Source organism: Atractosteus spatula, chromosome 14, assembly GCF_055471065.1.
Source record: "Atractosteus spatula isolate fAtrSpa1 chromosome 14, fAtrSpa1.hap1, whole genome shotgun sequence".
NCBI lineage: Eukaryota > Metazoa > Chordata > Actinopteri > Semionotiformes > Lepisosteidae > Atractosteus > Atractosteus spatula.
This window is the reverse complement of record NC_142719.1, coordinates 31,534,701-31,560,727: the sequence shown is the minus strand read 5'-3', so window position 1 is coordinate 31,560,727 and position 26,027 is coordinate 31,534,701. Positions and strand designations below refer to the sequence as shown.

The 26,027-nt window shown below is 55.1% G+C and overlaps 1 protein-coding gene across 1 annotated transcript in view; it reads right to left on the bottom strand.

The window, feature by feature from the left end:
- Positions 1-25,506, bottom strand: part of LOC148821100 (A-type potassium channel modulatory protein KCNIP1) — a 50,788-nt gene extending 25,282 nt beyond the window's left edge. Inside the window, exon 1 of the mRNA XM_088932210.1 lies at positions 24,952-25,506. Within this exon, the coding sequence (XP_088788336.1) occupies positions 24,952-25,039 (88 nt within the window). The 5' untranslated portion in view covers positions 25,040-25,506. The remainder of the gene's footprint in view (positions 1-24,951) is intronic.
- Between the last annotated feature and the right edge of the window lie 521 nt (positions 25,507-26,027).

Below are 26,027 nucleotides of genomic sequence, written 5' to 3'. Positions count from 1 at the left end.
ACTGGACACAGACAGACCTGACTGTCCAGAGAGGACAGGCTCAGTGACCACAGCCCAGTTACAGAAACCAGACGCAGACAGACCTGACTGTCCTGTCTGCATTGTGGCCTGCCTGCCCTGCCTGCTCTCTGTGTATTGAGCACTGTACTGATTGTTACGGAAGATCAGTGCTCTGGCCTTGTTGGGGGAAGGGCCCAGTCCAGATCTGGTTTTTCATGGGGTCACAGAAGTCTTGAAACCCACACAGACCCTCTGACCAGGGCCTAGGCACTGTGGGGCCATCCTCTCCCTGGGGGTGTCAGCGGATGTCTTTCACGAGGCCCTGGGGGAAGTGCTCTGATGTCCCCGCCTGGGGGTGATCAGAGCGGCGGCGTGGTGGGGTGCAGGTGAGGAAGGAGAGCTCTAATCGTCACGGAGACATGAGACGTGCACTAAACAGCGCAATATGGACTCCGCGTGAGCCTAATCAGTGCGCTCGTTAGCACACAGCGGACAGCGGAGGCCTCGTTAGCGATAATGACTGGGGCCTTGCCCCCCCCCACGTGTGGAGGGCTGTTCTGTGGGCTGCAGGAGGGACAGTACAGAACACACAGTCCTCAGTGTGCTGCTGCTGTTCTTGTTGCTGTCCCTCTGCTTGTCGTGGTTGATGTCCCTGTTGCGGTTCTTGTTGTTGTTGTCCCTGTTGCTGTTCTTCTTGTTGTGGTTGTTGCTCCTGTTGCTGTTCTTGTTGTTGTTGTCCCTGTTGCTGTTCTTGTTGTGGTTGTTGTCCCTGTTGCTGTTCTTGTTGTGGTTGTTCCTGTTGATGTTCTTGTTGCTGTTCTTGTTGTGGTTGTTGCTCCTGCTGTTCTTCTTGTTGTCCCTGTTGCTGTTCTTGTTGTGGTTGTTGTTCCTGTTGCCGCTCCTCTTGTTGCTCTTCTTCTTGTCCCTGTTGCTGTTCTTGTTGTGGTTGTTGCTCCTGTTGCTGTTCCTCTTGTTGTCCCTGTTGCTGTTCTTGTTGTGGTTGTTGTTCCTGTTGCTGCTCCTCTTGTTGCTCTTCTTCTTGTCCCTGTTGCTGTTCTTGTTGTGGTTGTTGCTCCTGTTGCTGTTCCTCTTGTTGTCCCTGTTGCTCGCCCTGTTGCTGTTCTTGTTGTCCCTGTTGCTGCTGCTGAGGCTGCCTCTCTGCCTGTCTTCTGAGGTCAGCGCGCTGCTGCTGGAGCTGTGCCACCCTGTCAGGAACTATATGAAAATGTATCTGTGTGTACTTTCCACAGCCCTGCGCTTTCCGGCTCTCTTAATCAGATCTCTCTCGCGGCAGTGCTGTCCCCCTCTGCCTCCTTCCGGCTCATTAAACCGATAGAATTAACGTCCGCTCGTGGGGCTGGAGAAGCATGATGGGATTAGCGGGTTTAAGGAGGGGAATCCACTCGGAGAGCGAAACCGTCGTAAATCCCGCGCGCACGGGCCTCTCTCTCCCGACTCCCTGCCCTCTCGCTGTTATCCTCTAGCAGACCTCTTGGAGTGACAGCCAGCGGATCCCTGTTTCTGTGAGCTATGGGCAACATCAGTTCACTCAAGAGTTACTTAAGGCAGGGGTCCCCAGTCCTGGAGGGTCAGGGTGTCTGCAGCAGGGGTCCCCAGTCCTGGTCCTGGAGGGTCAGTGTGTCTGCAGCAGGGGTCCCCAGTCCTGGAGGGTCAGGGTGTCTGCAGCAGGGGTCCCCAGTCCTGCAGGGTCAGTGTGTCTGCAGCAGGGGTCCCCAGTCCTGCAGGGTCAGTGTGTCTGCAGCAGGGGTCCCCAGTCCTGGTCCTGGAGGGTCAGGGTGTCTGCAGCAGGGGTCCCCAGTCCTGGAGGGTCAGGGTGTCTGCAGCAGGGGTCCCCAGTCCTGGAGGGTCAGGGTGTCTGCAGCAGGGGTCCCCAGTCCTGCAGGGTCAGGGTGTCTGCAGCAGGGGTCCCCAGTCCTGGTCCTGGAGGGTCAGTGTGTCTGCAGCAGGGGTCCCCAGTCCTGGAGGGTCAGTGTGTCTACAGCAGGGGTCCCCAGTCCTGGTCCTGGAGGGTCAGGGTGTCTGCAGCAGGGGTCCCCAGTCCTGGAGGGTCAGTGTGTCTACAGCAGGGGTCCCCAGTCCTGGTCCTGGAGGGTCAGGGTGTCTGCAGCAGGGGTCCCCAGTCCTGGAGGGTCAGGGTGTCTGCAGCAGGGGTCCCCAGTCCTGGAGGGTCAGTGTGTCTGCAGCAGGGGTCCCCAGTCCTGGTCCTGGAGGGTCAGGGTGCAGCAGGGGTCCCCAGTCCTGGAGGGTCAGTGTGTCTGCAGCAGGGGTCCCCAGTCCTGGTCCTGGAGGGTTAGGGTCTCTGCAGGTCTCTCTACTACACCAGCACTTGAAGAGCTGGGAGAACTTCTTAAATTGGCCCAATTAAGACATTAATGAGCTGGTTTAAGACGATCTAGTGCTGTGCTCCCCAGCTCCACTCCGTGAATGGAGGGTCCAGTTCAGGTGTTGTAGGTATCCTACTGGAGGGTGAAGGCAGTCCAGTTCAGCCTCATGCTTGTGCCATTAGAAAACCTGAAAAACCTTCTGTCCTGCAGGACTCCTCCAAGGAGTGAGCTTTGGGAGTGCTGGCCCACTGGATAATGAATCAGCAATGCGCAGATCCAGTCCTGGGGGACACAGATCCAGTCCTGGGGGGACACACCTCCAGTCCTGGGGGGATACAGCTCCAGTCCTGGGGTCCACAGATCCAGTCCTGGGGTCCACAGCTCCAGTCCAGGGTGGATACAGCTCCAGTCCTGGGGTCCACAGATCCAGTCCTGGGGTCCACAGCTCCAGTCCAGGGTGGATACAGCTCCAGTCCTGGGGTCCACAGATCCAGTCCTGGGGGGATATAGCTCCAGTCCTGGGGTCCACAGCTCCAGTCCTGGGGTCCACAGCTCCAGTCCTGGGGGGATATAGCTCCAGTCCTGGGGTCCACAGATCCAGTCCTGGGGGGATACAGCTCCAGTCCTATGAAGAGCCCTGGCAGACTGCTGGCCCTAGTGGACAGGATCTGTGCACCAGTGGAGCTCAGCAGACAGGCAGTGCAGTGTCATGGTGGCCCAGCTGGACGGCCCAGCAGTCCTGAAAAGTAAGGGGAGCCCAGAAGAGGGCGCAAAACCAATCCCCCCACCACCACTCTCTTTTCTCTACATCCTTCTCTCTCCTGCCCCTTCTCCCCCTCCTCTCCACCCCTCTCTCATCCCACATCTCCCTCCTCCACCTCACCACCCACACTTCTCTCGCCCCGCCTCCCTCACGTTCCCAAAAAGCAGTGGGGGTGATCTGGTGCTGCCACCAGAGGAAGAACACAGGAAGAAAAGGGCAGACAGCTGGAAGAGAGCAAAGCTGGAAGAGCGCACAGCTGGAGGATATAGCACAGCTGGAAAAGAGCACTGCTGGAGGATATAGCACAGCTGGAAGAGAGCACTGCTGGAGGATATAGCACAGCTGGAAAAGAGCACAGCTGGAGGATATAGCACAGCTGGAAGAGAGCACAACTGGAGGATATAGCACAGCTGGAAAAGAGCACTGCTGGAGGATATAGCACAGCTGGAAGAGAGCACAACTGGAGGATATAGCACAGCTGGAGGAGAGCAGAGATGGAGGAGAGCAGAGATGGAGGAGAGCTCAGCTGAAAGAGAGCAGAGCTACAAAACCAGTCTTGGGAAATAAGGAATGATGCACCAGATGACGAAGGCACCATGTTCCTACAATGCCATGTCTCTCCCTGCTCTCCCCTCCCTCTCGCCCGCAGTGCTGAGCGCTGTGAGCTCTGTGCCTGTGGGCAGGCAGGCTGGTTATTAAACCCTGCAGCGGCTGGGAGATCGGCTGAGTGAAGATGTTGTTATTGTAATGTGAGGCTCTGGCAAAGAGGGGGGCGTGACAGAGAGAGATGAGTCTGGACCGATGCCGAGAGTGGGGAGGAGAGAGAGGTAGAGGAGAGGAGGGGGGATGGAGAGAAAGAGGAAGAAGAGAAGGAGAGGAGAAGATGGCGAAAGCAGAGAGGAAGGGGAGAAAGGAGAAGAGGGGGCAGGAGAGGAAGGGAGACAGGAGAGGAAGAGGAGCAGAGGATGGGAGAGGACAGGAGGGGGCGTTTAGAGCTCTGAAGAGCTCACTGTGGAGTGCTCTGGACACTCAGACACCCCTTCATCTTCAGGGTGCTGCTGGGAAGAGTGGTACCCCTGTGGGTCTCAGTCTCCCCTCTGTGACTCTGCGTCCAGAGCCGGGGTGTCCCAGCTGCCGAAAGAGCTGTCCACTTCACTGGGGATTTTACTTATTCTCTCCAGCAGGGGGTGCACTGCTGCACCAGGGCAGGTCCCAGGTTGAGTGCTGGTGGCTGGGGGGGAGGCGCCAGTGCTGTCCTGCCTGCTCGCCCCAGTGTGTCAGGGGTTGCTGTCTGAGTCCCCCTGTTCTGTGTGGGAGAGAGAGGCTCTCCCGGCTGTGCTCTGGTGCTGTCACACTGAGAGAGAGAGGGAGCAGGACCTCTGGGCTGCGTGAGAGCAGTGAGATTTCTGCGGGAGACTGTTGCTCTTCCTCGCTGTTCCTCCAGGCTGAAGAGCAGTGGAGTCGGGCAGGGGTGACTAAGCAAAGACTCCCTCCACTGCAATTTCACAACACACTGATGCTCCCTCCCCCAGCCTCTCCTGCTCCTTCACTGCCTCATTCCCCCACTGCTCCCTTCCTGAGTCTCCCCCAGGGCCAGGGAGAGGGGGAGAGGAGCAGGGTGAGGGGTGAAGGGGGAGAGGGAGAGGAGCAGGGGGAGAGGAGCAGGGTAGAGTATTGCATTAGAACTATTTCACAGCTATTGAGGCTATACAGCGGCTATCAGGCATGTCTGAACCGAGACATGTGTCTCTCTCCCCCATTGATAACTCGCTTCCCTTCTCTCTACCTCTTATTTATTCTCAAATTCAAAGAGACTCCCAGTGCACAGCAGTCTGATCCACTCCAGGCTTTACAGTGCTGTCAGTCACACTCCCAGTGCACAGCAGTCTGATCCACTCCAGGCTTTACAGTGCTGTCAGTCACACTCCCAGTGCACAGCAGTCTGATCCACTCCAGGCTTTACAGTGCTGTCAGTCACAGTCCCAGTGCACAGCAGACTGATCCACTCCAGGCTTTACAGTGCTGTCAGTCACACTCCCAGTGCACAGCAGTCTGATCCACTCCAGGCTTTACAGTGCTGTCAGTCACACTCCCAGTGCACAGCAGTCTGATCCACTCCAGGCTTTACAGTGCTGTCAGTCACACTCCCAGTGCACAGCAGTCTGATCTACTCCAGGCTTTACAGTGCTGTCAATCACACTCCCAGTGCATAGCAGACTGATCCACTCCAGGCTTTACAGTGCTGTCAGTCACAGTCCCAGTGCACAGCAGTCTGATCCACTCCAGGCTTTACAGTGCTGTGAGTCACACTCCCAGTGCACAGCAGTCTGATCCACTCCAGGCTTTACAGTGCTGTCAGTCTCAGTCCCAGTGCACAGCAGTCTGATCCACTCCAGGCTTTACAGTGCTGTCAGTCACACTCCTAGTGCACAGCAGTCTGATCTACTCCAGGGTTACAGTGCTGTCAGTTACACTCCCAGTGCACAGCAGTCTGATCCACTCCAGGCTTTACAGCGCTGTCAGTCTCACTCCCAGTGCACAGCAGTCTGATCCACTCCAGGCTTTACACTGCTGTCAGTCACACTCCTAGTGCACAGCAGTCTGATCTACTCCAGGGTTACAGTGCTGTCAGTCACACTCCCAGTGCACAGCAGTCTGATCCACTCCAGGCTTTACAGCGCTGTCAGTCTCACTCCCAGTGCACAGCAGTCTGATCCACTCCAGGCTTTACAGCGCTGTCAGTCTCACTCCCAGTGCACAGCAGACTGATCCACTCCAGGCTTTACAGTGCTGTGAGTCTGACTCCCAGTGCACAGCAGTCTGATCCACTCCAGGCTTTACAGTGCTGTCAGTCACACTCCCAGTGCACAGCAGTCTGATCCACTCCAGGCTTTACAGTGCTGTCAGTCACACTCCTAGTGCACAGCAGTCTGATCTATTCCAGGCTTTAAAGTGCTGTCAGTCACACTCCCAGTGCACAGCAGACTGATCCACTCCAGGCTTTACAGTGCTGTCAGTCACACTCCCAGTGCACAGCAGACTGATCCACTCCAGGCTTTACAGTGCTGTCAGTTTGACTCCCAGTGCACAGCAGTCTGATCCACTCCAGGCTTTACAGTGCTGTCAGTCACATTTCCAGTGCACAGCAGTCTGATCCACTCTAGATTCTACCAGCATTAGGTTTGTGGCACAGAATCCCATATCAGATATCGGCAATTTCAAAACTTTTGAAAGTATTTTGAGTACATTGACATAGATCATAGATTTTCAGCTTTAAATTCTCACACAGGCAAAAACATTGCTCTTGCTCACAGACAAAAAGACACACACACAGTACAAAGAGCCCCCGCACACAATCTCCCGCTCCAGAACTCACATGGGTGGGCTGGGGTGTGGGGGTGTACCTTTGCGATAGCTCACTTGCTTGGTCTGCAAGGAGAAGGTTCCCATGACAATCCCCATCTCCAGATCTTTGAGGGCAGCAGTGTGAGGGCACCACTCTGACAGCTGAGGAGCTGTCCTCTTCTTCCTCTGTCTCCTCTCGGAGTCTGTGTGCTGTCCTCTCTCTGTCCCTGTCTCTCTCGGAGTCTGTGTGCTGTCCTCTCTCTGTCCCCTCTCGGAGTCTGTGTGCTGTCCTCTCTCTGTCCCTGTCTCCTCTCAGAGTCTGTGTGCTGTCCTCTCTTTGTCTCCTCTCGGAGTCTGTGTGCTGTCCTCTCTCTGTCCCTGTCTCCTCTCAGAGTCTGTGTGCTGTCCTCTCTCTGTCTCCTCTCGGAGTCTGTGTGCTGTCCTCTCTCTGTCCCTGTCTCTCTCGGAGTCTGTGTGCTGTCCTCTCTCTGTCCCCTCTCGGAGTCTGTGTGCTGTCCTCTCTCTGTCCCTGTCTCTCTCGGAGTCTGTGTGCTGTCCTCTCTCTGTCTCCTCTCGGAGTCTGTGTGCTGTCCTCTCTCTGTCCCTGTCTCCTCTCAGAGTCTGTGTGCTGTCCTCTCTCTGTCTCCTGTCGGAGTCTGTGTGCTGTCCTCTCTCTGTCCCTGTCTCTCTCGGAGTCTGTGTGCTGTCCTCTCTCTGTCTCCTGTCGGAGTCTGTGTGCTGTCCTCTCTCTGTCTCCTGTCGGAGTCTGTGTGCTGTCCTCTCTCTGTCCCTGTCTCTCTCGGAGTCTGTGTGCTGTCCTCTCTCTGTCTCCTCTCGGAGTCTGTGTGCTGTCCTCTCTCTGTCCCTGTCTCCTTTCCCTCTCTCTGACTCTCTCGTGGGCAGTGCAGGGGTGCAGGCTGCTCACTGTGATGAGAGAGGGACTCCAGCAAGCAAGCTGAGCTGAGACACACACACGCACAGCGAGAGGGAGAGGAGAGAGGAGGGTATCAGCCCAGCCCTCGATGCAACGTGACACACACTCTGTTCTCCCCTCTCCTCCCTCTCTCTCTCCCTCTCCTCCGCCAAACCTCGAAATGAAAGAGCTTTATTGGCGTGATTGATGAAGTACAATGTTGCCAAAGCAATAACAATTACTAAACATTTACACATATTCCGAGTCTCAATGTCTGTTTCTCAGGCTGTGACGGGAGATCACACACTAGGCTGCAGCTCTATTGAGTTTCTTTCCCCAGCAGGATTGGGACCTATTTTGGAATTCTGGGATTAGATTAGTCATCTGGGGGAAGAATGTTCAAACCCTGAGTACTTGTCTCCTCCCCCTCTCTCTGCTTCATTCCTCTCTCCAGACCCAGCCAAGGAGTACTGTGAGCAACCAGGGGGCGTGTCTGCTGTGAGGGAGGGGCCAGGATGGCGAGGGGTGGGGCCTGGGCGGAGTCAGGGTGCTGGGGAAGACTACAACTGCTTTTTTTATGATCACCATCACACTGTATCCTGTACTGACACCTGACACTGACACCCTGAATAGTCAGATAATGGTTAAATCAAATAACAATTCTGCCTGATTGATTTAGACACCGACACTGTTGTCAGCCGTTACTCATAGCTGACTGAGTTCTGGGCCATTCAGCCTCTAGAACAAGGTCTGATTTTTCCTAAAGGCCAACTCTCCAGGCCACAGTCACTCTCTCTACCTCCAGTTCACCTGTCTATCTTAATCCCAGTTTCAGGCAGCACCCAGACTGTGTTGCTGCAATAAAACCACTCTCTGTGTGGAGAGGGAGAGTGCTGGATGAATAATACAGAGCTACACAAATAATTCAAGTGCACACATCACATCACCCCAAGCAGAGTACAGCCAAGAGTCTGGAGCACTGACTGACACACAGGCTGACAGACTGCCACCCCGACAGACCGACTGGCACACAGGCTGACAGACTGACACCCCGACCGACCGACTGGCACACAGGCTGACAGACTGACACCCCGACCGACCGACTGGCACACAGGCTGACAGACTGACACCCCGACCGACTGACTGGCACACAGGCTGACAGACTGACACCCCGACCGACCGACTGGCACACAGGCTGACAGACTGACACCCTGACAGACTGACACCCTGACAGACCTACTGGCACACAGGCTGACAGACTGACACCCTGACAGACAGACTGACACACAGGCTGACAGACTGACACCCCGACAGACTGACTGAGACCCCGACAGACCGACTGACACCCCGACAGACCGACACCCCAACAGACAGACGGACACACAGGCAGACAGACTGACTGACACACAGGCAGACAGTGGTGAACAGGTCTCCATTCTGGAAGCTGTGCTCCCCGTGGAAGTGAGAACACCACCCCTATCTCCTCCTGTGTGACTGGGAAAACCCCACCAGGACCTCATGAGCTACTGGCCTTCAGCTGCCCTGCCCCTGTGGGCCCCTCAGTGACAGTATTCCCTTAGCAAGTTCACCCCAGATTCACTATCTTATGAGTCTGCTGCCATCTCGGAAACTATTTACTCCTGCTTTTACTGTTGAGAGACTGCTGTGAGACGTGGAGTGTTATTTTAAGCTCCCCGTGCAATATCCTTTGCTGCCTCCCTCTTAGTAATTGTAATGTCTCTTTTCAGCTGAGCCTCTCTCCACCTCTGAGCCCTGACACGCACAGCCTGTGCTCAGCTCTCCTCTTTCTCTTGCCTTTACTTATCCATCAGTCCACCTGTTTCCCTGGATGTGAACTTCACTGGCTCAGGGCTGAAACTGGGCTGAGCCCTTAGCACCCCATTTCTGAATCACCCTTCTTCCACGGACCTGGTCTCCTCCCCCAGTATCCTTCTTCCACAGTCTGCTTCCCTGAAGTTACAAACCCTAGTTCCACTCTGGCTGTATACCTCAAGGGTTTCCACATGAACACGGGCACAACTCCCCTGTGTTTCAGCACACCTGATCGGGTGATTCTCTCCTGCATGTTTGAAAAGGTCAGGTCTACAGGCAGGACTCACGTTGACAGCACGACCCTCCGTCCCCTTATTCCCCACAGCAGGCCCACTTTCTGTCTGGGAAGTTGAAGTCACCCATTGACGTCACGTCACCTTGGCTAGGCACCCAGCCCGGCCTTTTCATACAGGAGCCTGCGCCCACGTCTGAGAGAAGTGGTCTGTAACAGGTGTTGGTGTCTGCCACTAGTCTCTGTTGTCTCTCCATCCTGGACTTTAATGACTTGGATGATATTTAATGTTAAAGATGTGAAGGTGCCTCTAAAACCAGCAGAAAGCCAGGACTTGAGGCCGGTGTCACACTGGAGACCTGCAGGGGGACTGGACTGTACTGTACTGGGGAACAGACTGTCACACTGGAGACCTGCAGGGGGACTGTACTGTACTGTACTGGGGAACAGGCTGTCACACTGGAGACCTGCAGGGGGCTGTACTGTACTGTACCGGGGAACAGACTGTCACACTGGAGACCTGCAGGGGGACTGTACTGTACTGTACCGGGGAACAGACTGTCACACTGGAGACCTGCAGGGGGACTGTACTGTACTGTACCGGGGAACAGACTGTCACACTGGAGACCTGCAGGGGGACTGGACTGTACTGTACCGGGGAACAGACTGTCACACTGGAGACCTGCAGGGGGACTGGACTGTACTGTACCGGGGAACAGACTGTCACACTGGAGACCTGCAGGGGGACTGTACTGTACTGTACCGGGGAACAGGCTGTCACACTGGAGACCTGCAGGGGGACTGTACTGTACTGTACCGGGGAACAGGCTGTCACACTGGAGACCTGCAGGGGGACTGTACTGTACTGTACCGGGGAACAGACTGTCACACTGGAGACCTGCAGGGGGACTGGACTGTACTGTACCGGGGAACAGGCTGTCACACTGGAGACCTGCAGGGGGCTGTACTGTACTGTACCTGGGAACAGACTGTCACACTGGAGACCTGCAGGGGGCTGTACTGTACTGTACCGGGGAACAGACTGTCACACTGGAGACCTGCAGGGGGCTGTACTGTACTGTACTGGGGAACAGACTGTCACACTGGAGACCTGTAGGGGGACTGGACTGTACCGGGGAACAGGCTGTCACACTGGAGACCTGCAGGGGGACTGTACTGTACTGTACCGGGGAACAGACTGTCACACTGGAGACCTGCAGGGGGACTGTACTGTACTGTACCGGGGAACAGGCTGTCACACTGGAGACCTGTAGGGGGACTGTACTGTACTGTACCGGGGAACAGGCTGTCACACTGGAGACCTGCAGGGGGACTGTACTGTACTGTACCGGGGAACAGACTGTCACACTGGAGACCTGCAGGGGGACTGGACTGTACTGTACCGGGGAACAGGCTGTCACACTGGAGACCTGCAGGGGGCTGTACTGTACTGTACCTGGGAACAGACTGTCACACTGGAGACCTGCAGGGGGACTGTACTGTACTGTACCGGGGAACAGGCTGTCACACTGGAGACCTGCAGGGGGACTGTACTGTACTGTACCGGGGAACAGGCTGTCACACTGGAGACCTGCAGGGGGACTGGACTGTACTGTACCGGGGAACAGACTGTCACACTGGAGACCTGCAGGGGGACTGGACTGTACTGTACCGGGGAACAGGCTGTCACACTGGAGACCTGCAGGGGGACTGGACTGTACTGTACCGGGGAACAGACTGTCACACTGGAGACCTGCAGGGGGACTGGACTGTACTGTACCGGGGAACAGACTGTCACACTGGAGACCTGCAGGGGGACTGGACTGTACTGTACCGGGGAACAGGCTGTCACACTGGAGACCTGCAGGGGGCTGTACTGTACTGTACCTGGGAACAGACTGTCACACTGGAGACCTGCAGGGGGCTGTACTGTACTGTACCGGGGAACAGACTGTCACACTGGAGACCTGCAGGGGGCTGTACTGTACTGTACTGGGGAACAGACTGTCACACTGGAGACCTGTAGGGGGACTGGACTGTACCGGGGAACAGGCTGTCACACTGGAGACCTGCAGGGGGACTGTACTGTACTGTACCGGGGAACAGACTGTCACACTGGAGACCTGCAGGGGGACTGTACTGTACTGTACCGGGGAACAGGCTGTCACACTGGAGACCTGCAGGGGGACTGTACTGTACTGTACCGGGGAACAGACTGTCACACTGGAGACCTGCAGGGGGACTGGACTGTACTGTACCGGGGAACAGGCTGTCACACTGGAGACCTGCAGGGGGACTGTACTGTACTGTACCGGGGAACAGACTGTCACACTGGAGACCTGCAGGGGGACTGGACTGTACTGTACCGGGGAACAGGCTGTCACACTGGAGACCTGCAGGGGGCTGTACTGTACTGTACCTGGGAACAGACTGTCACACTGGAGACCTGCAGGGGGCTGTACTGTACTGTACCGGGGAACAGACTGTCACACTGGAGACCTGCAGGGGGCTGTACTGTACTGTACTGGGGAACAGACTGTCACACTGGAGACCTGTAGGGGGACTGGACTGTACCGGGGAACAGGCTGTCACACTGGAGACCTGCAGGGGGACTGTACTGTACTGTACCGGGGAACAGACTGTCACACTGGAGACCTGCAGGGGGACTGTACTGTACTGTACCGGGGAACAGGCTGTCACACTGGAGACCTGTAGGGGGACTGTACTGTACTGTACCGGGGAACAGGCTGTCACACTGGAGACCTGCAGGGGGACTGTACTGTACTGTACCGGGGAACAGACTGTCACACTGGAGACCTGCAGGGGGACTGGACTGTACTGTACCGGGGAACAGGCTGTCACACTGGAGACCTGCAGGGGGCTGTACTGTACTGTACCTGGGAACAGACTGTCACACTGGAGACCTGCAGGGGGACTGTACTGTACTGTACCGGGGAACAGGCTGTCACACTGGAGACCTGCAGGGGGACTGTACTGTACTGTACCGGGGAACAGGCTGTCACACTGGAGACCTGCAGGGGGACTGGACTGTACTGTACCGGGGAACAGACTGTCACACTGGAGACCTGCAGGGGGACTGGACTGTACTGTACCGGGGAACAGGCTGTCACACTGGAGACCTGCAGGGGGACTGGACTGTACTGTACCGGGGAACAGACTGTCACACTGGAGACCTGCAGGGGGACTGTACTGTACTGTACCGGGGAACAGGCTGTCACACTGGAGACCTGTAGGGGGACTGTACTGTACTGTACCGGGGAACAGGCTGTCACACTGGAGACCTGCAGGGGGACTGTACTGTACTGTACCGGGGAACAGACTGTCACACTGGAGACCTGCAGGGGGACTGGACTGTACTGTACCGGGGAACAGGCTGTCACACTGGAGACCTGCAGGGGGCTGTACTGTACTGTACCTGGGAACAGACTGTCACACTGGAGACCTGCAGGGGGCTGTACTGTACTGTACCGGGGAACAGACTGTCACACTGGAGACCTGCAGGGGGACTGTACTGTACTGTACCGGGGAACAGGCTGTCACACTGGAGACCTGCAGGGGGACTGTACTGTACTGTACTGGGGAACAGGCTGTCACACTGGAGACCTGCAGGGGGACTGGACTGTACTGTACCGGGGAACAGGCTGTCACACTGGAGACCTGCAGGGGGCTGTACTGTACTGTACCGGGGAACAGACTGTCAGCTGCAGCCTTCATATGGATTTATAAAGAAAGAGTAAGGAAATGAGAGAGGGATAGAAGACAGTAAAAGAGAGGGAGGAAAGGATGAATTACAGTGAGAAAGAGGACTGGAGAAAAAAAATGGAAGACGAGATGAATGAGCGAGAATGTGAGTACGGTAAAGTGAATATAAATATTTGTATTTTTCATCTTATTTATACCAACTCCATTACCTGTTTAAATCACATAATGCGGACGTGCACCTGAACCCTTCAAAGGTAAACAGAGGGTCGGGAGAAGGAGGCAGGCAGAGGCGCGCTGCGCAATTTCATGCAGCGAAACAGACATCCGTTGCCAAGGCAACTGCCATTGTAATTGTAACCGGGGCAACGCTTCGCCGTCCCACACACGCGCGTAGCTGGAGTCGCGGCTCCCCCGTGTGGAGCCGTGTGGGAACTGGGCTCTCCGCTCAGAGGTCACAACACAGGCTCCCTCACCGCTCCTCGCACGCCTCACCAGCTCATCGTGACCTAGTCCGAGTAGGGAGCTGCGTCAGCATGCGTAGGCTGCAAAGGAACAAGTAAAGGTGTATTCCAGGCTGAAAGGAGCAGAAAAGCACGGAATAAACCTTTACTCGCTCCTTCATCGTTACTTAACCGAAATGATCACTTCCAAAAGTAGAGCCCTCCTTTCCTCACAGCTCTAAGAATCGGTAACCAGTTGTAAACAGTTCCAGCCCCTTGTACGTCAACTTCCTACTTCCTAGCCCTGGTTAAAGTTATAGCTGCTACCCCTGTTCCAGCCTCCAGGAATTGTGATGTCATGCGTTATGTCATTTTCTGTGTCGATGTTATGTCATCTTTCAGGTCCTCTGTTATGTCATTTGTCACGTGAGGAAAACGCGCAAATAAGCAATTCATTGTCTTTAGATGCACATGACAATAAACCTGAACTTAAAGTGTATGAAATACTGTTCTTTGAAGGCGATGCCTCGTCACCCGAGCTCCGCGGGCAGCCTCATGCTCGTGTCTGTTGACTGCCGGTCCCGGCGCATGTCTCTGCGCGGTCCCGGCGGGTCTGCGCGCTGGGTGCCGTGTCTGCGGCTCTCCGACTCCGGTCTCAGCGGCCCGGCGTTACAGCAGATCAGTTTTCCCCGCTCTGGCGGACCACGCCCGTGTACACACACAGCACACTCGCGACCACACAAAATAATCATCTTATTAACGGACACGTTCGTCTACGAAGATAGGATTTCACTCCGAGAAGCCTGACTCGGCTTGCAGAAAACCCTGAGCTCTTGTGGACAAGCGCTGTTAATTCTCGTTCTGACCAGTAGAGAGCAGCACAGGCCCGCGTTTCACTCCATGACACCAGGCCCCGAGATCATCTCCTCCTCGTGGCTTTCCCGCATTGTTCAAAAGACTATCAAAGTGCAGACCTCAACACAAACACCACACGGACTTCAATACTCTGCATACAAAATACAGGCCTCTTACAGACCAGCAGGGGGCTCGTGAGGGCTGAGCACATGGACAGCAATCACTGTCCACATAAGGAGATCTTATTCTACCAAGATTCTTCACTGTACAGTATGTACAGAACAATCACCAACTCTAAACCATCACCTTGAATCCCATTATATACCATCCCTCCGGTTTCTAAATACGTTATCCAACACAGTGAAGCCAGAGCCCATCCCAAGCAAGAAACAGACAAGGCAGAGACCATGCAGTCATCACAAGGCAGGCAGGCAGACACACACGCTCACAGCAGGGCCAGTTCTCCCAGAAGCCAGTTAACCCACCAGCATGTCTTTGGACTGAGGGAGGAAACCCACACAAACACAGGGAGAACACACAGACTCCACACAGACAGCACCCAGCACTGGGACTGAACCCAGGGCCTCACTCCTGTGATGCAGCAATGATATCCACTGCGCCACCAGGGGCGATTACTGCATCACAGCTCAGCAGGCAGAGGGCAGTGGGAGCCCGTCACTACCAACCCAGACAGTACAGCCCGTCACTACTGACAGACACTACAGTCTGTTACTACTGACCCAGACACTACAGCCTGTCACTACTGACAGAGACACTACAGTCTGTCACTACTGACAGAGACACTACAGTCTGTTACTACTGACCCAGACACTACAGCCTGTCACTACTGACAGAGACACTACAGTCTGTTACTACTGACAGAGACACTACCGTCACTACCGACCCAGACACTATAGCCCGTCACTACTGACGACACAGTACTGCCTGTCACTACCGACCCAGACAGTACAGTCTGTTACTACTGACCCAGACACTACAGCCTGTCACTACTGACAGAGACACTACAGTCTGTCACTACTGACAGAGACACTACAGTCTGTTACTACTGACCCAGACACTACAGTCTGTTACTACTGACCCAGACACTACAGTCTGTCACTACAGCCTTTTACTACTGATGAGACAGTACAGCCCGTCACTACCGATGAAACACTACTGTCACTACCGACAGAGACAGTACAGCCCATCACTACCGACGAGACAGTACCGTCACTACCAACAGAGACAGTACAGCCCGTCACTACCGACGAGACACCGCAGCCTGTCACTACTCACACCTGAAGAAGGCTTCACAGCCGAAACGTTGTGTTTTCTCTCTTCTCTTTTCAGCATGGAATAAACCTATTACCTGTTCCTTTGTTACTACTGACCAAGACACCTCAGCCTGTTACTACTGCCTGAGAGTTACCACAGCCTGATACACTAACTCTGGAGCCAGCTGAGACCTCCTGCCGGAGGGAGGATGGAGACACCTGTCTTAATTGGCTAATTAGTAGTAGTCAGCTCACTCCACAGGTGAAACATGGGTCCTTTTGATTGCCCCTAATTAGGAATGAGGTTACACCAGCAGCCAGGCGCTGTGTCCAAGCTCCTGCAGTTCAGGGAGAGAGTAAGTCGAGCTGTAGAGGGTGCACACAGCACAGGGGGAGATATTTCACTCCTGTGCTTTAACACCAGCCTCCAGCCCGCAGTCCTAAACCCTGCTGTTAGCACCTTACAGAAATAAAACAAACTTGCCAGTATTTTGTTTGGGATTGGACGTGGCTGGTGAATGATATGTCCCAGTGAAGCTTGCACTTTGTCCCCCCCCTCGTGCTCCTGGCTAAGTCTGAGGTCTCCGCAGTAACTCAAGCAGGACCTCCCTGTCGAAGGGCGCAGGGAGGAAGAGGAATGGAGCTTGTCAGGGACGCGGCTGTTCCGGCTCCTCCAGGGGATTTCAGAAGACGCGGAGGAGATTAACAAGGACTGGAAGATATTTGAACTCAGACCTCTGGGACGGACTGTTTCTCTGGGGAAGAGCAGGGGGACGACAGGTACATCTCAGGAGCCCGGAGGGGTTCTGCTGAGCCGCCGTCTCTGGGGTACAGCCTGTGGCCTGGGGGTGGCTTTCGCTACGCAGGAGCCTGCTAATACTGTCTGTGAGACATCACTCTGTCTCCGTCTCTGCATCACAGCGTTAACACTCCTGAACGGCTCATTCTCTTCAAGGAGGAGAGAGAAAAGGGAAACTGGCGTTAAAAATATATTGGGAAACTGCAGTTACATAAGAATGAAAGGGCTGCTTTAAAAATTAAATAGCAGCTCTGAAAGTCTGTGTGTAGTATGTCAGTTCCAATCTGTCTGGAGCTGATAGTACTCCTGCACAGCTCAGAGAGGCAGGGCCAGAGAGAAGAACACAGGGAGACAGCAAGCAGAGAGACAGGGAGAGGAGCAGAGAGAGAAAGAGTGCAGAGAGGGAGAGGAGCAGAGAGAGAAAGAGTGCAGAGAGGGAGCAAAGGGAGGGAGAGGAGCAGAGAGAGGATCAGGGAGGAGGAGCTAGGGCAGTTAAGGCAGTGAGAGGAGCAGGGAGGAGGAGTGAGGGCAGTGAGAGGAGCACAGAGGAGGGGTGAGGGCAGTGAGAGGAGCACAGAGGAGGAGTGAGGGCAGTGAGAGCAGTGAGAGGAGCACAGAGGAGGGGTGAGGGCAGTGAGAGCAGTGAGAGGAGCAGGGAGGAGGAGCGAGGGGAGGGAGAGGAGAGAGGAGGGGTGAGGGCAGTGGGAGGAGCAGGGAGGACGAGCGAGGGGAGGGAGAGGAGAAAGGAGGGGTGAGGGCAGTGGGAGGAGCAGGGAGGAGGAGTGAGGGGAGGGAGAGGAGAAAGGAGGGGTGAGGGCAGTGGGAGGAGCAGGGAGGAGGAGCGAGGGGAGGGAGAGGAGAGGAGAGAGGAGGGGTGAGGGCAGTGGGAGGAGCAGGGAGGAGGAGCGAGGGGAGGGAGAGGAGAGAGGAGGGGTGAGGGCAGTGGGAGGAGCAGGGAGGAGGAGCGAGGGGAGGGAGAGGAGAGGAGAGAGGAGGGGTGAGGGCAGTGGGAGGAGCAGGGAGGAGGAGCGAGGGGAGGGAGAGGAGAGAGGAGGAGTGAGGGCAGTGGGAGGAGCACAGAGGAGGGGTGAGGGCAGTGGGAGGAGCAGGGAGGAGGAGCGAGGGGAGGGAGAGGAGAGGAGAGAGGAGGGGTGAGGGCAGTGGGAGGAGCAGGGAGGAGGAGCGAGGGGAGGGAGAGGAGAGAGGAGGGGTGAGGGCAGTGGGAGGAGCAGGGAGGAGGAGTGAGGGGAGGGAGAGGAGAAAGGAGGGGTGAGGGCAGTGGGAGGAGCAGGGAGGAGGTGCGAGGGGAGGGAGAGGAGAGAGGAGGGGTGAGGGCAGTGGGAGGAGCAGGGAGGACGAGCGAGGGGAGGGAGAGGAGAGGAGAGGAGGGGTGAGGGCAGTGGGAGGAGCAGGGAGGACGAGCGAGGGGAGGGAGAGGAGAGAGGAGGGGTGAGGGCAGTGGGAGGAGCACAGAGGAGGGGTGAGGGCAGTGGGAGGAGCAGGGAGGACGAGCGAGGGGAGGGAGAGGAGAGGAGAGGAGGGGTGAGGGCAGTGGGAGGAGCAGGGAGGACGAGCGAGGGGAGGGAGAGGAGAGAGGAGGGGTGAGGGCAGTGGGAGGAGCAGGGAGGACGAGCGAGGGGAGGGAGAGGAGAGGAGAGGAGGGGTGAGGGCAGTGGGAGGAGCAGGGAGGACGAGCGAGGGGAGGGAGAGGAGAGGAGAGGAGGGGTGAGGGCAGTGGGAGGAGCAGGGAGGACGAGCGAGGGGAGGGAGAGGAGAGGAGAGAGGAGGGGTGAGGGCAGTGAGGGCAGTGAGAGGCGTAGAGGTCAGAGAGAGGAGGAGAGAGACTCTGGGAGACACAAACAAGCCTGAGAGACAATATTGTCAGTTGTGCTCCTCTGATCTCCCAGCACATATCAGACCAGTCCAGCCTGCCACCTCAAGGTGCTTTCCCTAGGGCCCGGCTGATTACTTTATTGTGAAGCACCAGCAGCTGTCCGCCCAAAGGTTTCTATGGCAGCTATTCTGGCTTTAACAACGTAGGTGACGACTGATTCAATGGAGAATGGAGACGATATTTAAAATCATGAAAGACACTGACACAGTTAACCCAGAGAACTCCTCCTTCAGAATCAACAGCTGAACACAAACCAGTGGAAACAGGGAACAGCTGTTAAAACCGATAACTGGAGGCATTTAAAGGTCGTTAAAAGTTCATTGATACCAGGATTTCATCGGAATGAAAGACGCTGACACCGTCAACCCAGTGATCTTCAGAATCAACAGTGGAACACAAGCCAGATTACACAGTGGAAACTACAGGGAAGAGCGTTTAAAACTGAGCACAGGGACACTGAACACACCCTGCCCTGACACACTGAACACACAGCCTCCTCCTTGCTCTGACACACTGAACACATAGCCTCCTCCCTGCACACACTGAACACACAGCCTCAGTGCTCTGACACACTGAACACACAGCCTCCCCCCTGCTCTGACACACTGAACACACAGCCTCCGTGCTCTGACACACTGAACACACCCTGCTCTGACACACTGAACACACAGCCTCCTCCCTGCTCTGACACACTGAACACACAGCCTCAGTGCTCTGACACACTGAAGACACAGCCTCCTCCTTGCTCTGACACACTGAACACACAGCCTCCTCCCTGCTCTGACACACTGAAGACACAGCCTCCTCCTTGCTCTGACACACTGAACACACAGCCTCCTCCCTGCTCTGACACACTGAACACACAGCCTCAGTGCTCTGACACACTGAACACACAGCCTCCCCCCTGCTCTGACACACTGAACACACAGCCTCCGTGCTATGACACACTGAACACACCCTGCTCTGACACACTGACCACACAGCCTCCTCCCTGCTCTGACACACTGAACACACAGCCTCAGTGCTCTGACACACTGAACACACAGCCTCCTCCTTGCTCTGACACACTGAACACACAGCCTCCTCCCTGCTCGGACACACTGAACACACAGCCTCCTCCCTGCTCTGACACACTGAACACACAGCCTCCTCCTTGCTCTGACACACTGACCACACAACCTCCTCCCTGCTCTGACACACTGAACACACAGCCTCAGTGCTCTGACACACTGAACACACAGCCTCCTCCTTGCTCTGACACACTGAACACACAGCCTCCTCCCTGCTCTGACACACTGAACACCTATCTTCACTGCATACTGTATCTGCGCAGCAGTTGAGCTCTGCAGGAATCCCACACTGGCTACTCCCACTGTGGTTTTACAGAAGCCAGCAATAGACGTCAGGGAAAGTACCAGCATAACACAACTGAGACATGCAGCCGTGTAAAATCAGCACTGAAGAGCCTTCTGAAAGACTTCCTGTCTAGAAGGGCCTGAGGAAGCTCTGCTCTGCTTGTGCAGCTCCTGCACCAGCTCACTGATCCAGAAACCTCATCCTGTCCTTTACTGATGCTTTCAGAGACGCACAATTACAGCGTCTCTTCATTCCAAAGCTCTCTCCCCTCTCTCATGAACCCAGAACCTCACTGTAACTCCCAGTGCACAGCAGTCTGATCCACTCCAGGCTTTACAGTGCTGTCAGTCACACTCCCAGTGCACAGCAGTCTGATCCACTCCAGGCTTTACAGCGCTGTCAGTCACACTCCCAGTGCACAGCAGTCTGATCCACTCCAGGCTTTACAGCGCTGTCAGTCTCACTCCCAGTGCACAGCAGTCTGATCCACTCCAGGCTTTACAGCGCTGTCAGTTTCACTCCCAGTGCACAGCAGTCTGATCCACTCCAGGCTTTACAGCGCTGTCAGTCTCACTCCCAGTGCACAGCAGCCTGGTTCACTCCAGGCTTTACAGTGCTGTCAGTCAAGAGTTTGATACACAAGCCTTGCTAACATCTTAAATTTTAATGTATTTTAAAGCAGTATTGATAAATCATATAATTCATTTACTGAGAGGTTTATATGGTTTATTAAATTCTGCTTATCTGCCTCTGATGCTTCTAAGTCGATGTCTTTCCTGCTGGCAAGTGGCTGAGAAAGATCTGCCAGCTAACGAACAACCTCAAGGTAGCAGAGAGCAGTCTGGAGCTGCACAGTCTCTGCAGGTGAATGTCTGACACAGACGCTTGGTCATTCCCACTGGAGCACACTGGGGACCTAGCTGACTGGTGGGACGGGCCAGCAGCCGTCTGACGCAGCGCAGAGTGTGGACATGATCTCTTACTGGGTCATAAACACTGTGCTGAGCAGACAAAACCCTCAGACTGTAATCTGCCCTTAATTACAGAGAGTGAGCTGAACAGGCTGGAGTGATTTCTCAGCAGGAAGGTGTGTGAGGAGGGTGTGGGTGTAACTGTGTGGGTGTAGGGTGAGATGAGTGGGTGTGTGTGGCATGTGTGGGATCTAACTCTCCCCCCTGTACATTCCTGCAACTGTCTCAGAAACGCACTGATTGATCAATTGATCGATGATTCTTTACTTGACAGGGCCCGTCAGAGCGGTGTCTCCTGAGCAGGATGACCTGGTCAGCAGATCGGAGCCCCTGCAGCAGAGGAAGCAGGCTGGGGGGCTTCACGGACACATGAGGGTGCACAACTGTGGCAAGATCCCAGCCCGTGCCGAAAACTGGCGATCAAACAGTGGAATACCAACCTGAGGACACCTGTGCAAACTACAGGGACGAGCTCTAAACAAAGAGAACGGAGGCAGTTCTTTACACTAAGAGGTGTGGGAGTGTGGAACAAGCTGGCCAGCCAGAAGAAGTGTGTTGCCCCACTGAGCTAAGAGCAAAGGCAGTGTCTGTCCCACATTGCGCCTTGCACAGCAGCTGGAGCTCTCGGCACGCGGAAGGAGCAAGCTGGCTGGGGAGCTGGAGAATCTTGGATTTCCATGGTATTTCTGTCTGGAACATCTGCTGCCAGGCTGCGGGCAGCACTCAGGGCTCCAGTCTTGTGATTGAGAGGTTGCAAGTTCAAATCTCAGATGGTGGCACAGCTCCAGCACTCCTTACCAAGGCTCCTGTGTGTACCCTTACATAGCCTGCAACTGTACTTTTATTAAAAAGAAACTTATTCTAAATAAAGTACAGTATATACACTTGCCAGCGGAAGGAAAACCTTCCATTGTTTAGTGGGAAAATGCTAAAAGATAACTGAGTGTGAGAGTGAGTGTGTGACAGTGTGTCGGGGAGAGTGTGAGAGTGTGTGAGAGTGTGTCTGTGAGAGTGTGAGAGTGTGTCAGGGACAGTGTGAGAGTGTGTCTGTGAGAGTGTGAGAGTGTGTCAGGGAGAGTGTGAGATTGAGTGTGAGAGTGTGTCAGGGAGAGTGTGAGAGTGTGTGACAGTGTGTCAGGGAGAGTGTGAGAGTGTGTGAGAGTGTGTCAGGGAGAGTGTGAGAGTGTGAGAGTGAGTGTGCGACAGTGTGTGACAGTGTGTCTGTGAGAGTGTGAGAGTGTGTCTGTGAGAGTGTGAGAGTATGTCATGGAGAGTGTGAGAGTGTGAGAGTGAGTGTGCGACAGTGTGTGACAGTGTGTCTGTGAGAGTGTGAGAGTGTGTCTGTGAGAGTGTGAGAGTATGTCACGGAGAGTGTGAGAGTGTGTGACAGTGTGTCTGTGAGAGTGTGTCAGGGAGAGTGTGAGAGTGTGTGTCAGGGAGTGTGTGAGAGTGCCTGTGAGAGTGTGAGAGTGTGTCAGGGAGAGTGTGAGAGTGTGTCTGTGAGAGTGTGAGAGTTTGTGAGAGTGTGTCAGGGAGAGTGTGAGAGTGTGTGTCTGTGAGAGTGTGAGAGTGTGTGAGAGTGTGTCTGTGAGAGAGTGAGAGTGTGTCAGGGAGAGTGTGAGAGTGTGTGACAGTGTGTCTGTGAGAGTGTGTGAGTGTGTGAGAGTGTGTCTGTGAGAGTGTGAGAGTATGTGACAGTGTGTCTGTGAGAGTGTGTCAGGGAGAGTGTGAGAGTGTGTGACAGTGTGTCTGTGAGAGTGTGTCAGGGAGAGTGTGAGAGTGTGAGAGTGTGTGAATGTGTCTGTGAGAGTGTGTGAGAGTGTGTGTCTGTGAGAGTGTGAGAGTATGTCAGGGAGAGTGTGAGAGTGTGTGAGAGTGTGTCTGTGAGAGTGTGTGAGTGTGTGAGAGTGTGTCTGTGAGAGTGTGAGAGTATGTGACAGTGTGTCTGTGAGAGTGTGTCAGGGAGAGTGTGAGAGTGTGTGACAGTGTGTCTGTGAGAGTGTGTCAGGGAGAGTGTGAGAGTGTGAGAGTGTGTGAATGTGTCTGTGAGAGTGTGTGAGAGTGTGTGTCTGTGAGAGTGTGAGAGTATGTCAGGGAGAGTGTGAGAGTGTGTGAGAGTGTGTCTGTGAGAGTGTGAGAGTGTGTCAGGGAGAGTGTGAGAGTGTGTGACAGTGTGTCTGTGAGAGTGTGAGAGTATGTCAGGGAGAGTGTGAGAGTGTGAGAGTGTGTCAGGGAGAGTGTGAGAGTGTGTCAGGGAGAGTATGAGAGTGTGAGTGTGTGTGTCAGGGAGAGTGTGAGAGTGTGTGAGAGTGTATCTGTGAGAGTGTGTGAGTGTGTGAGAGTGTGTCTGTGAGAGTGTGTGAGTGTGTGTCAGGGAGAGTGTGTGAGAGTGTGAGAGTGTGTGAGAGTGTCTGTGAGAGTGTGTGAGAGTGTGAGAGTGTGAGAGTGTGTGAGTGTGTGAGAGTGTGTGAGTGTGTCTGTGAGAGTGTGTGAGAGTGTGTGAGAGTGTGAGAGTGTGTGTCAGGGAGAGTGTGAGAGTGTGTCTGTGAGAGTGTGTGAGAGTGTGAGTGTGTGAGAGTGTGTGAGAGTGTGAGAGTGTGTGAGAGTGTGAGAGTGTGAGAGTGTGTCTGTGAGAGTGTGTGAGAGTGTGTGAGAGTGTGTGAGAGTGTGTCTGTGAGAGTGTGAGAGTGTGTGAGAGTGTGAGAGTGTGTGCCAGGCAGTGAGAGATGGACACAGTTAGGGGAGAACACCCCAGCGCCCCTTGCTTTCACAGCTGACCTGCCCTGCACTGTGACCTATCTGATGTGCCCTGGCGTCAGTCCTGAAGGACAGCGCCTGAGCAGCAGCAAAGGTCACGGCGCACGAGCCCAGCGCTCGCGTGAGAGACTCGTTCCCTCAGTGTGTGTGCACTTCGTTAGCATTCAACATTCCCAAAACAAGCTCAGTACAAGGGGCCACTCCGGTGTTCCTTCCTTCTGCACAGCTGCTGACTTCATCTCATCTGATCGGTCTCTGTCACCTCCAGTTCCAGCAGATAACATGTGGGTAATATCCAGTTTCCAGATCCCATGACTGGGGCTTTTAGTTCAGAAAACAGCATGACAGGTTCTCAGTGTAACGAGCCAGAAAATGTTAGTACTTATAACCTTTAGTGCCAATGTTTATGCATTATTCCCCTGTCTTTGATGGGATTTGGATTTGCTGGGAATTGTGGGTGTACAGAACAAACTGCCAAGCCTTGTTATAGAAGCTGACAGCCTGGCTTCTTTCAGGAAACAGCTGGTCGCCATGTGTCTGTGCCAAGGATCCCAGTGTGAGGGCAGCAGGTTACTGTGTGTCTGTACAACAGGTCCAGTGTGAGGACAGCAGGTCCCTATGTGTCTATACTGCAGGTCCAGTGTGAGGACAGGAGGTCCCTGTGTGTCGTCTATATTGCATGTCCATTGTGAGGACAGTGAGTCCCTGTATGTCTATACTGCAGGTCCAGTGTGAGGGCAGCAGGTCCTGTGTGTCTGTACATCAGGTCCAGTGTGAGGACAGCGGGTCCCTGTGTGTCTATAATGCAGGTCTAGTGTGAGGACAGGAGGTCCCTGTGTGTCTATACTGCAGGTCCAGTGTGAGGACAGCAGGTCCCTGTGTGTCTGTACATCAGGTCCAGTGTGAGGACATCAGGTCCAGTGTGAGGACAGCAGGTCCCTGTGTGTCTGTACATCAGGTCCAGTGTGAGGACAGCAGGTCCCTGTGTGTCTGTACATCAGGTCCAGTGTGAGGACAGCAGGTCCCTGTGTGTCTGTACATCAGGTCCAGTGTGAGGACAGCAGGTCCCTGTGTGTCTGTACATCAGGTCCAGTGTGAGGACAGCAGGTCCCTGTGTGTCTGTACTGTGCACGTGCTAATCTTAGCGTGACAGCATGTTTAGAACACAAAACACAGATACAAGCATCGCCACAGAGGGGTCTGCACCTGCTGACGCCCCTTATGCACAGCGGAACATGCCACAGCCTCAGGCTTCCCTCCAGCTCACTCATCCGACACACTCACACAGCCCCAGTCCCATCACTGACCTCTGCTACACCAGAGCCGCGCTCGGGTGCCACAAGCCTCAGACACTGGCAGACTAGAGAAGTCGACCCAGGAAGAAAGCAGGACCCCCCTCCACATCTCCTCCAGCTGCAGCCCCCCCAGCTCAAGGTCCCAGGCAGGCTTACCTTTGCTCAGCGTGCCGGTGATGAGCCTGTGCGCGCTCTGCAGGAACTTCACCAGCCCCAGCTTGCAGCGCTTGGCACAGCCCGTCATCCCCACCCCCGGAGAAGGCGGCGGGCGGGACGGGGGCAGGCGGGTCCCAGGGGCTGGGATCCGCCGAATCCACCGGCTCCCCGTCTTCTTGGATCAACTGCCCCCCCCCCCCAACCTCCCAGACGCTTCTCGCCCCTCGCTCCGCTCCGGGGGTGGCAGGTGGAAGACCGCAGCTCTGACAGATCCCAACTTGAGAGAAAGTTCCTCAGAATGACAATGGGGGCGCAGCCCGGAGCTCCTGGAGGCACAGCTGATCCGATCCCGATCCCGGAGCAGAGCAGGGGGAGAGCTGTGGTCCCCAGCGAGTGTCCGAGGAGCTCCGCTCTCTCTCTCTCTCTCTCCCCTCTCCGCAGCTCCGTTCGCTGCTCTCTCCGTGCGCCGAGCCGAGCGAAGAGCAGCAGCTGGCGTCCACTTTCAGCACTACCGGAGAAGGACAGCTCCCCTCGGAGCTGAGCGCAGCACAGCCCTGCTCCCACTCCCTCCCTCCCTCCCTCCCTCTCGTCAGGCCAGGCAGGATCGGGACTCGGCGCAGAGGCACGACGCTCTGTCTCTCTCTCTCCCTCCCTCCCTCCCTCCCTCTCTCTCCCCCTCTCTCTCACATGCAGAGCAGCTCGATCACTTCATCAGCCCCGCTCAAGTGCCAGAAAGGCTGTTCAGAAAAGTGCTTTAAAATACATGCATTTAAAAAAAAAACCCCAATCCCCAAGCTTCAAAATCACATGAGCGCATCTCCATGTGTTCCTTTCTTTGCTTACAGGAGGAAGCTTGTTTAAAATTCTTACTGCTGTTTTCCTTTGGCTTCTCTGTTTGGCATCTGTGTTGAGGGTTAGAATCTCAAAGCCAGCGATGTGTTGTGTCAGTCAGTGCCAGTGTGTTAATGTGTTGATCAGCCGGTGTGTCAGTCAGTGCCAGTGTGTTAATGTGTTGATCAGCCGGTGTGTCAGTCAGTGTGTTAATGTGTTATTCAGCCAGCGTGTCAGTCAACCAG